Raw genomic sequence first — 16,513 nt, 5'->3', positions numbered from 1 at the left:
ACCTACATAAGGTGATCACCTACAAGCTACATAGTTATATAATCATCTTCAAAAATCAAGGCTACTGGATTACAGTTCAACAGTTTCAGGCATTTCCCTTTAGCTACTCCAATATACTAAAACTGAAAGGAGATACCTCTGTAATGCATTAGAATAACCTTTGGAATGACCTCTTGACTTTATCTGGTACCTCCCTGTCATTGTAACTTTATTTTGTATCATTTCTCTTCCCCTTTTGGTCAAGAAGTCTTTTTCACTCCCATGTTGTCAGGGCCAGGCTCATCCCAGGAAATCATGTCCCAGGTAAGGGGGGAGGACAAAGAGTTTACCTGCAGAGTTGGCTTAAAGAGGTCACACCTGAGCAACAAAAGTTCTCTGAGGGTGACTCTTAGGCATAATCATAAATAGACTTGGCTTCTCCTCTGCAGGAATAAGTTTCCTAAGAGTAAGCCTGAAGATCAAGGGCCTGAGCTATTAAATTGATAGACCACAATGCTAGCGAGAATATCAGATCTTCCCTGGATGGGTGAGTTTACTTTTTTCCCCAGTCCCTCAAGGGAACTTCAAAAATACACTTTTTTTTATCTTTTACCCAGATTACTCTGGGATGTATCAGGGCACCACACTAACCTGTACAAACCAATAAGATCTCATAACCCATTCAAAGTTCCAGGCAATTATGTAATTAAACTCTTAATTTTCAATTTCCATTAAGATTACTTCTGGACATTTGTGAAATGGAGGTATTATTTTTAAATCCAAAAAGTTGAAGGAAACTTCAGTTATCTTTTTGTTATTATTTCTATCTCTTAACTGCAAAGAATATGATCTATAATTCAATTATTTGTATCCAAAGAGTAGCCAAGCCATAGAAACACAGCCACTAAAAAGAAAAAGAAACAATCCACTTTTCAGAGCAGGACCCCTGTTCCTTGGGTTGCCAATGAAGAGCTTAGGTTGGTATGTTGCTTTGTGTATCTTCAGGTCCTATGTGCCCCCTCCTTTCCTTGAGGGCCCAGGCCCTTTCAAGTATTATGTGCTATCCAATTAAAAAAAACCTCTGTTTTTTTTTTTACTTTTTTCTTCTTCTGTCAGCTCTGCCCCCTCTTCGCCAGCACAAAAACTAGGAACCTAAGCTTTTACTTGAGGTTTAGCTGAGCTAGGGGCCTATTTTCAGTTGTCAGAATTTGATTAATTCCACAATTGGAGCTTGGTTATACTCAGCCCCTGCTGCTAATAAAGTCTCTTTCCTTTCCCTGCTGGGAAGCAGCCTGTGGGGGTGGGGCACCACCCGCCACAGTTTGGGGGACTCAGTTCTGGGTGGGCTCGCAGCCAGGCCAGCTGGTCCAGACTGGGGTATGCTGTCAGGTCACCTGGTTACAGAATATTTAACAAGGCAAACTTAAACGTTTGGAAATGGACAGAGGTGACAGTAACCTGTTACCGTGAGAATATTAACAGTACTTAATGGGTGTGAATGTGGTGGAAAAGGGGTAGTTTGGAATCATGTATGTCACTTGAAGGAAAGTTGGAGGTTATAACAAGGGACTGTGTAACACAGTAAATCTTTTGGTGGACAATGACTAATGATTAACTATACAAACACTACAAAGTTCTTTCATGAACTAGAACAAATGTGTGACACTATTACAAGGAGTTAATAATAGAAGGATAAATAGGGGAAAACGTACCTATTGCAAACTATGGGCCATATTTAACAGTAATATTTTAATACTCTTTCAACAGTAATAAATGTACTGTACCAATACTATGGATCCCCAGTGGAAGGGGTGGTCATGGCAATATGGGATATGGGAGGATTTGGGTTTTCCTTTTCATCTTCATTTTCTGAAGTAGTGAAAATGTTCTAAAATTGATCATGGGGATGTATACACAACTATGTGATGATACTGTTTGTTCTATAAGAAAATCAATAAGATTGATGGACCCTTAGCGAGGTTGACAAAAAGAAGAGAGAAGATGCAAATAAAAAAATCAGAAATGGAAGAGGAGACATAACCACTGACCCTGCAGAAATAAAGGAGGTAATGAGATATCCTCTCATTATGAACAACTTTATGTTAATAAACTCAACAGTTACTTTTAATAATACAACAACCAACTTTGACTCGAGAAGAAATAGACAACCTCAACAAACCAATCACAGGCAAAGAAATTGAATCAGTCATTAAGAAGCTCCCAAAAAAGAAAAGCCCAGGACGAGATGGCTTCGTATGTGAATTCTACCAAACATTCAAGAAAGAATTAGTACCAATCCTGCTCAAACTCTTCAAAAAAATGAAGAGGAGGGAAAACTATCTAACTCATTCTACAAAGCCAACATACCCTCACATCAAAGCCTGACAAAGGCATTATAAGAAAAGACAACTACCGACCAATCTCTCCAATGAACATAGATGCAAAAATCCTCAACAAAATTCTTGCAAATCGAATTCAGTAGCACATTAAAAGAATTATACACGATGACCAAGTAGGATTCATCCCAGGTATGCAAGAATAGTTCAACATAAGAAAATCAATTAATGTAATACATCATATCAACAAATCAAAGCAGAAAGAACACATTATCATCTTGATTGATGCAAAAAAAAGCATTTGACAAAATTCAACATCCTTTCTTGTTGAAAATACTTCAAAGGATAGGAATAGGAGGGCACTTCCTCAACATTATAAACGGAATACATGAAAAACCCACAGCTAGCATCATCCTCAATAGGGAAAAACTGAAAACATTCCCCTAAAATCAAGAACAAGACAAGGATGTCCATTATCACCACTGTTATTCGACATTGTGTTGGAAGTTCTAGTCAGAGCAATTTGCCAAGAAAAAGAAATACAAGCTATCAAAACTGGAAAGGAAAAAGTAAAACTCTGTCTGCAGATGACATGATACTGTATGTTGAAACCCCCAAAACATCCACAGCAAAATTACTAGAGCTAATAAATGAGTACAGCAAAGTGGCAAGTTACAAGATCAACACTCAAAAATCTGTAGTGTTTCTACACTAGTAATGAACAATCTGAGGGAAAATCAAGAAAAAACTTCATTTACAATTGCAACCAAAAGAATAAAATATTTAGGATTAAATTCAACTAAAGATACAAAAGACCTATACAAAGAAAACTACAAGAAATTGTTAAAAGAAATCATAGAAGACCTAAATAAATGGAAGCACATACTGTGTCCATGGATTGAAAGACTAAATATAGTTAAAATGTCAATTCTATCTAAACTGATTAACAGATTCAAAGCAATACCAATTAAAATCCCAAAATCTTACTTTTCAGAAACAGAAAAACCAATAACCAAATTTATCTGGAAGGGCAGGGTGCCCCAAATAGCTAAAAGTATCCTGAGAAAGAAAAATGAAGTCGGAGATCTCACACCACCTGAATTTAAGGCATATTACAAAGCTACAGTGGTCAAAACAGCATGGTACTGGCATAAAGATAGATACACACCAATGGAATCAAATCGAGTGTTCAGATATAGACCCTTTCATCTATGGACAATTAATCTTTGATAAGGCAGTCAAGGCAACTCACCTGGGATAAAATAATCTCTTCAATAAATGGTGCCTAGAGAACTGGATATGCACATGCAAAAGAATGAAAGAGAATCCATATCTTACACCCTATACAAAAATTAATTCAAAATGGATCAAAGACCTAAACATTAGATCTAAGACCATAAAGCTGTTAGAAGAAAACATATGGAAATATCTTATAAATCTTATAATAGGAGGCGGTTTCCTAGAGTTCACACCCAGAGCACAAGCATTGAAGAAAGAAAGAAATGGGAACTCCTCAAAATTAAACACTTTTGTGCATCAAAGAACTTCATCAAGAAAATAAAAAGACAGCCTACACAATGGGACACAATATTTGGAAATTATATTATCAGATAAAGATCTAGTATCCAGAATATATAAAGAGATTCAACTCAACAACAAAAAGACAGACAACCCAATTACAAAATGGGCAAAGACTAGAACAAACACTTCTCAGAAGAGGAAATACAAATGGCCAAAAGGCACATGAAAAGATGCTCAACTTCCCTGGCTATTAGGGAAATGCAAATCAAAACCACAATGAGATAACATCTCACACCCACTAGAATAGCAATTATCAATATAACAGAAAACAACAAGTGCTGGAGAGGATGTGGAGAAAGAGGCACACTTATCCACTGTTGGTGGGAATGTCAAATGGTATAACTGCTGTGGAAGGCAGTTTGGTGGTTCCTCAGGAAGCTAAGTATAGACTTGCCATATGACCTGGCAATACCATTGCCAGGTATCTACACAGAGGACATGAGATATTGCTAGATATCTACCTCAGAGGACATGAGGGCAAGGATGCAAACAGACATTTGCACACCAATGTTTATAACACATTATTTACAATTGCCAAAGGATGGAAACAGTCAAAATGTCCATCAACAGATGAGTGGCTAAACAAGCTGTTGCTATATATATATATATATATATATACACACACACACACGATGGAATATTATGCAGCTGTAAGACAGAATAAAGTTACAAAGTATGCAACAACGTGGATGGAACTTAAGGACATTATGCTGAGTGAGATTAGCCAGAAACAAAAGGACAAATACTGTATGGCCTCACTGACAGGAACTGACATTAGTGAATGAACTTGGAAATTTCAGTTGGTAACAGAGACCATCAGGAGATAGAAATAGGGTAGATATTGGTAACTGGAGCTGAAGGGATACAGATTGTACAACAGGAATGACTGCAAACATTCAGAAATGGATAGCACAATACTACCTAACAGCAATACAATAATGTTAGAACACTGAATGAAGCTGAATGTAAGAACGATAGAGAGAAGAGGCCTGGGGGCACAAAGGAAATCAGAAGGAAAGACAAATGAAAAAGACTGAGGTGGTAAAATCTAGGAATGCCTAGAGTATATAATGATAGTGACTAAATTTACAAATTTAAAAATGTTCTTGCATGAGGAAGAACAAAGGAATGTCAATACTGGCAGGGTGTTGAAAATAGATGGTCATTCATATTTTAAAACTTTAACTTATGTGTGAGACTAAAGCAAAAAATTTTTGGTACAAAATTTGCATTTTGACTAGTGCATTTCCTAATATAACTTATGTGGACAGCTTAACTGAACACCACAGTACATGGAACCTTCAGTAGGGCATCAGATTTTGCAGGTTTGTCCAGAGTGATGTCCCAATAAATCTCAGAGTGATCTGAACAGTAACTAAAAAAGTATTTGCAAAGTCCCCTTCAGGGAATGGTGAGAATAGAGGAAAATTCAAGTTTCCCAAGTGGAGAATTCTTGACATTCCCACAATCAGTGGAGACAACCAAAGCAATAAGCTGAGCCCCCAATCTTGGGGTTTGTTCATACGAAACCTAACCCCGCAAAGGATAGGCTAAGCCTAGTTAAAATTGGGCCTAAGAGTCACCCTAAGAGAACCTCTTTTGTTGCTCAGATGTGGCCTCTCTCTCTCAGCCAACACAACAAGCAAACTCACTGCCCTCCCCCCTCTACGTGGGACATGACTCCCAGGGGTGTGGACCTTCCTGGTAATGTGGGACAGAAATACTAGAATGAGCTGGGACTCAGCATCAAGGGATTGAGAAAACCTTCTCAACAAAAAGGGGGAAGAGCAAAATGGGACAAAATAAAATAATGGCTGAGAAAGTCCAAACAAAGTTGAGAGGTTATCCTGGAGGTTATTCTTATGCATAATATAGATATGATCTTCTTAGTTAAGGTATAATGGAGAGGCTGGAGGGAACTGCCTGAAAATGTAGAGCTGTGCTCCAGTAGCCATGTTTCTTGAAGATGACTGAATAATGATATAGTTTTCACAATGTGACTGTGTGATTGCGAAAACCTCGTGTCTGATGCTCCTTTTATCTACCTTATTGACAGACAAGTAAAATATATGGATTAAAAATAAATAAATAACACAGAACAAATGTTAAAATAAATCTAGTAGATTGAAATGCTAGTGATCAATGAAAGGGAGGGGTAAGGGGTATTGTATGCACGAATTTTTTTGTTTTCTTTTTGTTTCTTCTTCTGAATTGATGCAGATGTTCTAAGAAATAATTACGATGATGAATACACAATTATGTGATGATTAAAAAAAAGAGTCAGAGGTAGCAAAGAAAAGAATAAAGCACTTTTTCTATCAAAAAAAAAAAAACCTGTAACCGGTCCCCATTCTTTAGTCTTGTTCTATATCCTGTAACCTATATTCTATATTTTCAGTCCTATGAGTTTACATATTATAATTAGTTCATTTCAGTGAGATCATACAATATTTTTCATTTTCTGTCTGACTTATTTCACTTAAAATAATGTTCCTGAAGTTCATCCATGTTGTCATATGCTTCAGGACTTCATTCCTCCTTACTGTTGAATAATATTCAATAATATGTAAATACTACATTTTGTTTATCCATTCATCGGCAGATGGACACTTGGGTTGTTTCCATCTTTTGGCAACTGTGAATAATGTCACTATGAACATTGGTGTGCAAATGTCTGCTCACATTCCTGCTCTCAGTTTTTTTTGGGTATATCCTGAGTAGCGGGATCACTGGATCATAAGGAAACTCTATACTTGGCTCTCTGAGGAACCACCACACCATCCTTCACAGCAGCTGTACCATTTTACAGTCCCACCAGCAGTAAATAATAAGTGTTCCAATTTCTCCACATTCCCTGCAACACCTGTAGTTTCTTGTTTAACAGTGACCATTGTAGTAGATGTGAGATGATATCTCATTTCACTCCACAAATTAGACTTTTTTTTAACACTTTGCATATACTCTTCTACATGCTTATCTTTTATTTTTGCTCCCCATTTCTTCTGACATCTCAGACTTTTCTTCTGGGATCCTTTTTCTTCTTCCTAAATTACATACTTTCAAAGTTCCTGCTGTTAGGATTTCAGGGTTTGTTCTTTATTTCCACTCATTCTTGAAAGGTATTCCTACTGGATACAGAATTAAAGCTTAGCTGTTATTTTCTCAGCAACAAGAATACCACTTCACTCTCTTCTAAGAGTCAGCTTTGTCTAACTGTAGCTCCTTTTAGATGGTCTTTTTTTCTCTGGCTGCTTTCAAAATCTTTGTGTGTTTGGTGTTCTGTAATTCATTACAATGTGTCTATGTGCGAATTCCTTTCATTTATTCTGCCTGGACTATATGAAGTCTCTTGAATCTAAGTGTTCATGTTTTTCAACATTCATGGAAAATTCTTAGTCATTCTTTCCTCAAATACTGTATCTTCCTTAGTCTCTTTATCATCTCCCTTTGGAATTGTAATTAGGTGTATACTGATTATCTTCTTCCTTTTACCTATCACGGTTCTTAGCTGGATTTGTATATATTCTCTCTATTTCTGTAAGAAACTTTTCCAGCTCTTTTGGTTCACAAAATCTCTTCTCAAATACATTCGCTTTGTTGTTTTGCCTGTCTATCATATTAAGGCAGAGGTTAAGAATTCTTTAAGACTTCCCCTACCTCCTACCATTCCATTCAGAACTAATGAGATAAGTAAATAACTCACTACTCCATTCTGTGGTGGTATTTTTTCTGCTACAAAGGTTACCTGACATGTAGGATTTATCTTCTAGCCCCTCCACCACCCTCAGGATCTCCAACCCTGTATAACCAATTCAAAGTCAGACTTTAAGACACCAGTGATGAGCAAATGCCCTTCGTTAAACAACTACAGAGCTTGCTTTCCTCTCCTGATTCACATTAGTTATAACACAGACAAATTATGAGTTTGGTTCCAGACACCTTAATAAAGTGAATACTGCAATAAAACAAATCACATGAATTTTCAGGTTTCCTTGTACAAAAATAAGTTATGTCTACACTATATCATGGTCTAGTAAGCGTACAATAGCATTATGTCTAAAAAAATGTATACACCTTAATTAAAATATTTATTGCTAAAAAAGGCTAACCATCATCTGTCTTCAGTAAGTCACAATCTTTCTGCTGGTAGAAGGCCTTCCCTCAACATTGATGGCTATAAAAGTCCTAGATGGCTGATGGATCAGGGTGGTTCTTGCTGAAGGCTGGGGCAACAGGAGTAATTTCTTAAAAAAAGACAACAATGAAGTTTTCCACATCAATAAACTCTTCCTTTTGCAAAAGACTTCTCTGTAGCAAGTGATACTGTGTGAACGCATTTTACCCACAGTTCTCTCACACCCTGCCACTGCTTTATGAATTAACTTGATGTAATAGTCTAAATCTTTTGTTGCTACTTCAATAATGTCCATGGCATCTTCATCAGGAGCATATTCTAGTTGCTCATCCATTAAGAAGCAACTCATCTGTTCTTGTTTTATCATTAGATTGCTGCAATTCATCTACATCTTCAGGTTCCACTTTTAGCTCTAGTCTATTGTTATTTCCACCACACATCTACAAATGTACATGTGTACAAGTCCTACAACAACTTCTGAAGTTCTGAATCCCCTTTAATCATCTATGAGGGCTGGAATCAACTTCTTCCAAACTCTAGTGAGTGTTGACATTTTGACTTCCTTCCATGAATCACAAATGTTCTTAATGGCATTTAGAGCAGTGAATCTTTTCTAGAAAGTTTTCAATTTACTTTGCCCAGATCTATCAAAGGAATCACTATCTATGGTAGCTATGGCCTTAAAAAATGTACTTCTTAAATAAGTCTTGAAAGTTGAAATGACTCCTTATCCACAGGCTGGAGAATAGATATGTCAGCAGGCATAACAACAATCATCTCTTAATCTCCATCAAAGTTCTTGGGTGACCAGATGTGTTGTCAATGAGCAGTCATATTTTGAAAGGAATTTATTTTTCTGAGCAGTAGGTCTCAACAGTGGACTTCGAATACTCAGTGTGCATTATATTGTAAACAGATGTGTTGTCCTCCCAGTCTTGCTGTTCCATTTACTCAGTACAGGCAGAGTAGATTTAGCATAACTCTTAAGGGCCTTAGGATTTTCAGAATGGTTAATGCACACTGGCTTTCACTTAAAGTCACCAGTTGCATTAGCCACTCACAAAAGAATCGTCCTATCCTTTGAAGCTTTGAAAACCAGGCACTCCTGCCCTGGGATGCTACTTAGCAATAAAAAGGAAAAAAAAAAAAAGAAAACCAGGCACTGACTTCTCTCTAGCTATAAAAGTCCTAGATGGCATCTTCTTCCAATAGAAGGCTGTTTCATCTACACTGAAAATCTGCTGTCTAGTGTAGCCACCTTCCTCAATTATTTTAGCTAGATCTTCTGGATAACTTGCTGCTACATCAGCACTTGCTGCTTTACCTTGTACTCTGATTCTTCAAATCTTTTCATTATTGTATCTGTTATGATGATCTGTGATCAGTGGTCTTTGATTTTAATATTTAAATTGTTTTGGGGTGCTATGAACCACACCCATTTAAGATGGCTAACTTAATTGATGAATATTATTAATATTCATTAATAATATATTATTGAGACAGCTTCTTTCCTTAATCCTCAGGAATCAACCTCTGTTAGCTTCAAACTTTTCTTCTGCAGCTTCCCGACCTCTCTCAGCTTTCACAGAATTAAGGTCTTATGCTAGATTAGGCTTTGGCTTAAGGGAATGTTGTGGCTGGTTTGATTATCTATCCAAACCATTAAAACTTTCTCTATACCAGCAATACAGCTGCTTCCTTTTTTAATCATTCATCTGTTCACTAGAAAAGCACTTTTAATTTCTTTCAAGAATTTTTTCCTTTGCATTCACAACTTGGCTAATGGTTGGCACAAGAGGGCCTAGCTTTCAGACTATCTCGGCTCCTGACATGCCTTCCTCATTAAACTTAATCATTTATTGGTGTTGATTTAAAGTAAGAGATATGTGACTCTTTCCTTCACTTGCATACCTAAGAGGCCGTTGTAGGGTTTTTAATAGCCTAATCTCAATATTGCTGTGTTTTAGGGAATAGGGAGGCCTGAGGACAGAAGAGAGACTCGGAAATGGCCAGTTGGTGGAGCAATTAGAATGCACACAATATTCATTAATTAAGTTAGCCATCTTAAATGGGTGTGGTTCATAGCACCCCAAAACAATTATAATAGTAAAATCAAAGATCACTGATCACAGATCATAACAGATACAATAATGAAAAGATATGAAAAATTGTGAAATTAACAAAATGTGATACAGAGATACGAAGTGAGCACATGTGCTGAAAAAATGACAGACAAGCTTGAAGCAGGGTTGCCACAAACCTTCAATTTGTTAAAAAAAAAAAAAACACAACTATGAAGTGCAAAAAAGTGAAGGACAAACAAAATACGCTGTATTTGTTTTTGCCCTTGGCTCATTTTCTCCACCTTTCCAAAAGCCCAGCACTGCATTATAAAAGACAAACTTCACATATTTCTAGCATTTTAGGTGTTAGGTACTTGGAAAATTCTCTAAGTAGAGTCCAACATACTTCCAAAACTGGTAATCTCTTACCAACTTTTCCACCTGCCAACTTCATTCCTTATATTCAAACACTACATATTTACTACATCCAAGGAACTGAAACACAAGAATTGATTTGTTACTACAAGCAGTTGATTTAATTTGAATTAAAAATACATAAACAGTTATGTTAACTTACCTTATCTGCTCGTCCCATGAAAGAAGGTTTGCCTGCTAACCCAAGGCAAATGGCACATACAATGCTGGACTTCCCTGTTCCATTAGCTCCAATAATCATATTCAAGTGGGGTCCAGGAGATACTTCACAGATATCATACGTCCTGAATTATAAAGAGTTGAAATTACTAAACAGAGTTAAGAGGAGAATATTTTTTCTATAAAAGTACTTTTGTTACTTAATATTATCATTATTTACAGGCTCACTCAGATTCCTTTAAAAAGTCAACTAAACTTATAAACAATGTTATTTACAGGTTTTTAATAAACTAGAGGGAAAAAATCTATCAGTGAAAGAAATGAAAAGGCAACGATGCATATCCAACCAAAAAAAAAGTCAGTGGAAAAATAAGACTTTGCATACCTTTTTCAAAATAAGTGTTGACGAATTACTGATTGTATATGTAGAATGGAATGATATCTTAATGTTTTGTTTGTTAATTTTTTTTATTAATAAAAAAGTTTTAAAAAATTAGTGTTGAATAAAACAAAGTTTGATATAATTTATTCTTCTGTAATAATTACAATTCATAGGCTAATGTACAAACAAAATAATTTTATGACAAATTTTGTTAGAGAAGCCACGGCTTATCTTAATATGTGGATTTCATATTTATATTTCTCTTGAATTAAATGATTAATAGCAATCTCCAAATTTTAATATTTGAAACAATCCAGTCATATTATTTTTATTGTAATTAGAAAACTGAAGAATAACATATTTTATTTTAACTAAAAAAAAAAAAGATTCACCAAAGGACCTGTTGTTAGTCCATGTTCAAATAAATTTTATTCCTGTAGGAGGAAATAAGAGTGCATCACCAAGCACTTCTGTAATATTCCCTTATGCCAGAAAGCTGCACGCTGTCCAGTATCCTATCTACCAGCAATAGTTAGCATCTAATCCTTATTAACTGCTATAGCAACTATGGCAAAATGTGAAACAAACTCTGACTTGGACATCCTTCCAATCTGTCTTTGAATACCCTGAATTGGAACCCATAAAGAATGTCCCATTCCCAGAGGGTCTCAGCTAGCTGTCAGGTAACTTAACTAATTCCTAAGGAATAAATAATCTGCAACTATCTTGTCAGGTATATGAAGAATTTAAACAATCATAACTCATTTTAATACTCAAAGAGATTACTTACTTTGTAATTCCAAGTGATAATAAAAAAAAAAAACATAGGTGGAAAAGGGAAAGTATTTTCTGGTAAGTTTACCAACCCCACACCTCTCAATTCACATTACTTAGCTACTTTATCTTTTAAGATGTTTTGTTGTGTTAGCAATTTGAGGGATCCATTATTAAAAGGCTTTTCCCACTGTTTCCACATCAGCTTTACAGAGTAGTTTTTGATCAAGATGGGAAAAATAGCGTCCATAGTTTTTCTGCCTTAATGATTAGCTTCAAGAATTTATACATTAAATTCCCTTTTACAAATGGTAAAAATAACACATATGGCTACAACAAAACTAGTTTGGGCACTTCAGACAGCTGAAAAATTACCTTACATGGACCTTCTTAATCCCAACAAACAAAACTCCATTCTTTCAACACATGAATTTACTGCAGGGAAATCTTTGCACAAATGTCTTAATAAAATAGCAATGTAACTGGTATTTCAGAAAACAATAAAAATAATATGAAAAAGCAGAAAAATTCTGGTCTCTAACATATACAGAGCAATTATAAATAGGAATAACTGCCAAAAACAAAATAAACCCTCTGCATTTAAAAAAAAAAAAATCATTCTCTGACTACACCATTCATTGGGAATGCCCTTTTAGTGAGCTCTCTTTTCTCTGTCCATCTGAAAGAGTTATTGTCAAGGGCCCACCCTCTTCTCACTCTACACAGTTTGTCCGATAGCTCATGTTTTTCCCATGGCTTCAGATACCATCTACATGTTGAAAGTCACCCCATTTGAGTATTTATGCAATTACCCACTGCGCCGGTTTGAATCTGTGGTGTACCCCAGAAAAGCCATGTCCTTTATTCCTCATTCAATACTGCTGGGTGGGAATTTGATTGTACTATCTCTACAGAGATGTGACTCACAAAATTGTGGGTATTAACCTTTGATTAGAGGGAGACATGACTACCATTCCAGGTGGATCTTGATTAGTTTACTGGAATCCTTTAAAAAGAGGAAATATTTTTTTGGAAAGAGCAGCAGAGCCCCGAGAAGCAGAGACACACAGCCAGAGACCTCTGGAGATGAAGAAGGAATGTGCCCCTGGGGGAACTTCATGAAACAAGAAGCCTGGAGAGAAAACTAGCAGACATCACCATGTTGGCCATGTGCCTTTCCAGTTGAGAAACTATGAACTTCATGGGTCTTTCTTGAGTGACAGTAACTTCTAGTTGGTGCCTTAATTTGGACATTTTTTTAAACTTGTTTTAATTGGGACATTTTCATGGCTTTAGAACTTTAAATTTTCAACTCAATAAATTCCCTCTTTTAAAAGCCATTCTGTTTCTGGTATATGGCATTCCGGCTGCTAGCAAACTAGAATACCCACTCTATAGCTAATCTATTTAGGTATCTGACAACAATTACCTCAACCATAACATGTTCAAAAATTATTCACCGGTTTTTCTGATCCAAAACTATGCTTGTCATCTCAGGTAATGGCAACATCATTGATCTCATTGCCCAATTCAGAAACCTAGGCATTTGTTTTGTATCATCTCCGATTCTTCCATCTCCTTCAACTCTACCCATAACCTACCCCCAACTCCCCACCCCTGCCCCCAATCATTGAATGAATCACAAAGTCATGTTTCCTGGTCCTCTTAAATAGCTCTTGAATTCATCCACCTCTGCCACTACTCTGGTCCCCATCATCTCTTATAAGAATTATGGCAATAGCCTTCTTTAGTACTGCTTAACTCTTCCCACTCCTAATTTAATCTCGTTACTGCAATTTAAGCAATTATTTTTCAAAATGAAAATGTGATGTCACTTGAAGAGGGAGCAACAGACAGTAGATGGAAGGATGGATAAATCAGGACCCTTCACAATTTAGCCCTAGCTTCATCTTTCACTACTTTCTATCTCCTTCTCCTGTCCTCTGCTCAGACCTCTAAATTCCAACTATAATTTACTTCTTTGAGTTTCCTGACTACCTTCTTTTTTCTTCTTTCTCCAAACCTTTACTTGGAGACTGTACTCTCTTCCAGGCCATTTCCCGTCTCTAAAGCTAACCCTCTACTTCTTTCCTAAAACTCAAAATCCTCTCATTGTTAAACAAAGAAAACATCAAGCGGCTCTACACTTTTCCATCATTTTTTCTTTCTCCTCTTCACATAAAAGTGAACCCTCATTTATTCTACAATGGCCTGCATTGTTTCCCACTACATTGTTTCCCTATAAAGTTTCTCGCTTCTACTTTTTCATCAAAAGTCAAAGATTTACTAATTGTTGTATTTCATGGGCTTTTTTCAGTCTTGCTATTCAACTCTAACACAGTACATGTTTTTGAAACATTCTTTCTCCTTGGCTCCTGTGATAATACCCACACCATTCCCCCCACATTCTCTTCTTACCTCCCTGAAGAGCTAGTTCCTCCTCAGTCTGTGAGTTCTCCTGTGCTCACACTTAAATGATGGTATTTCCCCCAAGACTCTGTACTCGATCTTCAATTTCTCTTCTTTCCTTGTGTACAATCTCAACCATTCTTATAGCTACATACATGATTCCCAAATCTCTCATCTGTTCACAAACCTTCCTCTAAGCAATTATATATAATTGCTATGGAACAACTTAGATGGCCTGCAGGAAGCTTCAAGTCACAGGACCTAAAAAGCATTTGTTGTTATCCTCTCCAAACTGCTCGGTCTTCTGCATAGCAGCACTATCTGACCAACTAACCAAGTCAAAGACTTGGGGAAAATGCTGCACTCCTAACTTTCCCTCATGCTTCACAATTAATCTGTAGCTAGATCCTGTCAAATTTCCTTTCTTTCCACTCCTACTCCCCATTGCTATTCTGTTCAAGTCCTGATCACCTCTTGCTTTCATACTACACAAGTTTCCTTGCCTACAGTCTTGTACTCTTTTTATATCATCCCCCACACTGCTTCCAGAGTAACAAAGTCATTTCCTGTTTAAATCTCATCCTGCTTGCCTACAGGTAGAAGCTGGAATTCCTTGGCATAATTAACATATAAATTCTCAATGGCTACCTATCTCTTCAATATCACCTCTGTTCACAAATTCACTCACATCCTATGTTTTCCTTATATTGAAACACTAGAAACTTTCTAAATATACCAAACTGTTTCAGGCAGTTCCTCGGTCTGCAAAGGCCTTTCCGTCTTTGTTATGGGAAGAAAAGCCTCCTAGCCTTTCAAGATTTTCATTGATTCCCTTTACAAAGTCTTTCCTGTTCTGTGGGCATATTAACTACTTCTCCCTTTGTGCCCCTATGGCATCCTGATGTATACACTATTTTGGTATCTACTTCATTTAATTATATTTACTTATCTTTCCTGATCTGGGATCAAATAGCAACTTAGCTATTTATTGGCTGTGTAAACTAATAAGTTAGTTTTATTAAAACGTAATTACTAAATTTTAAAACGATTACTAACTGACTAAAGGGAGAGAAAAGGAATCAGGAAAGAGAGCTGAATTTGCAGGGCTCAAGAATGTTAGTAGTCCCAGCAACTGACAGCGAGGTTTAATTTCTTGCAGACGAACCCCCCATTTGGAGCAACCTTTACCATCTTTCTATTTCTCTCTGATCACTGGCAAATGCCTACTCTTTAACAATCTGCCACGGCATCACTGTCACTAGGATTTAACTGTTGTCTTCTCTGAGTGCCATAGTTTTCTATAGGCCCACTGTTTCGTGAATTATAGATTATGACCCCTATGGACCGTAACTCTCAGTAACCTTACACATCCGCTGCCTGACATATGAAGCCTTCGAAAAACGTTAGCGGAACGATTAAAAACAAGACTCCACAGAACACACGCACATAAGAAACCAACACACACGTCAATTTTCAGGCCTGTATATAAACAAATCCTCACGGTAACACAGGACTTCAGCACGAATTCACTGCCAGACCGACAACCCTGGCGCAGTCTCTCCCCACACCGACCGACAAACACCCCCATACCCCACGGTGCGCACACGCATATACGCAGCTTGTGCCCCCCGCCTGCGAGCCCGCTTGCCGCCTCGGCTGCGGCGCGGCCTCTCGGTCACTCACAGGAAATTCTCCATCGCGATACGGACGATAGAGCCTTCCACGAAAGAGCCGGACGGTTGCAGCGGTAGCGGCAGCTGCGGGGCCGAACTCCTTCTCTTGCTCGGGACTTCCGACGAAGGGTCTCTCGGAAGAAGTCTCTTAGAGGCCAGAGGACTCGGGGTCGACATTTTCCTGCTCGGAGTCGCCATCCTGGCTTCCTCTCCGAGCTGCACCGGCTTCCGTTCCCACTGACCTGCAGCCGCGGCGCCCGGGCTCCCGACTCCCGCGCGAACTGCCGGGCGCGCAACACAGCCCGCGAGCCCTCCAGGCGCCTGCGCAGTTCTGGCCTGGCGGCGTCACCTGCCCCGTCCCGCTCTGCTTTGCAGGCTAGGAGGCGAGAGTTGCTGGCGGGCGCTAGTGTGCTGACGGGACTCTGTACCTGCCTGTTGCTTTTAGTATTTTGAAAGACCATTTTAGCGTCGGAGAGATCCGATTCGCTTCCCGGAACCCGACTACGTGTGGCGGGAGCGGGTAGAGGGAAGCGGTTGCGAGTGGCACCCGAGGCGCTGGGCGGGGGTGGCGGCCGGGGTGGAGGCCG

The 16,513-nt window shown here is 37.9% G+C and overlaps 1 protein-coding gene across 4 annotated transcripts in view; it reads right to left on the bottom strand.

Moving 5' to 3' along the window:
* The window catches only part of SMC5 (structural maintenance of chromosomes 5), a 135,617-nt gene extending 119,396 nt beyond the window's left edge, over positions 1–16,221 (bottom strand). For 2 of the 4 annotated variants that reach the window (XR_013170486.1, XM_077148414.1), the window contains exons 1-2: positions 15,937–16,221; positions 10,672–10,813 (exon numbers count right to left, since the gene is read on the bottom strand). Coding sequence is in view for 3 of the 4 variants with exons in the window: in XM_077148414.1 (XP_077004529.1) it covers positions 10,672–10,813; positions 15,937–16,124 (330 nt within the window). In the remaining variant the exon portion in view is untranslated. The remainder of the gene's footprint in view (positions 1–10,671; positions 10,814–15,936) is intronic. The other 2 variants (XM_077148411.1, XM_077148412.1) reach the window with 1 other exon arrangement.
* Positions 16,222–16,513: the final 292 nt, after the last annotated feature.

This window comes from Tamandua tetradactyla, chromosome 2 (assembly GCF_023851605.1).
Source record: "Tamandua tetradactyla isolate mTamTet1 chromosome 2, mTamTet1.pri, whole genome shotgun sequence".
Classification (NCBI taxonomy): Eukaryota; Metazoa; Chordata; class Mammalia; order Pilosa; family Myrmecophagidae; genus Tamandua; species Tamandua tetradactyla.
This window is presented reverse-complemented; position numbering and strand designations above follow the sequence as displayed.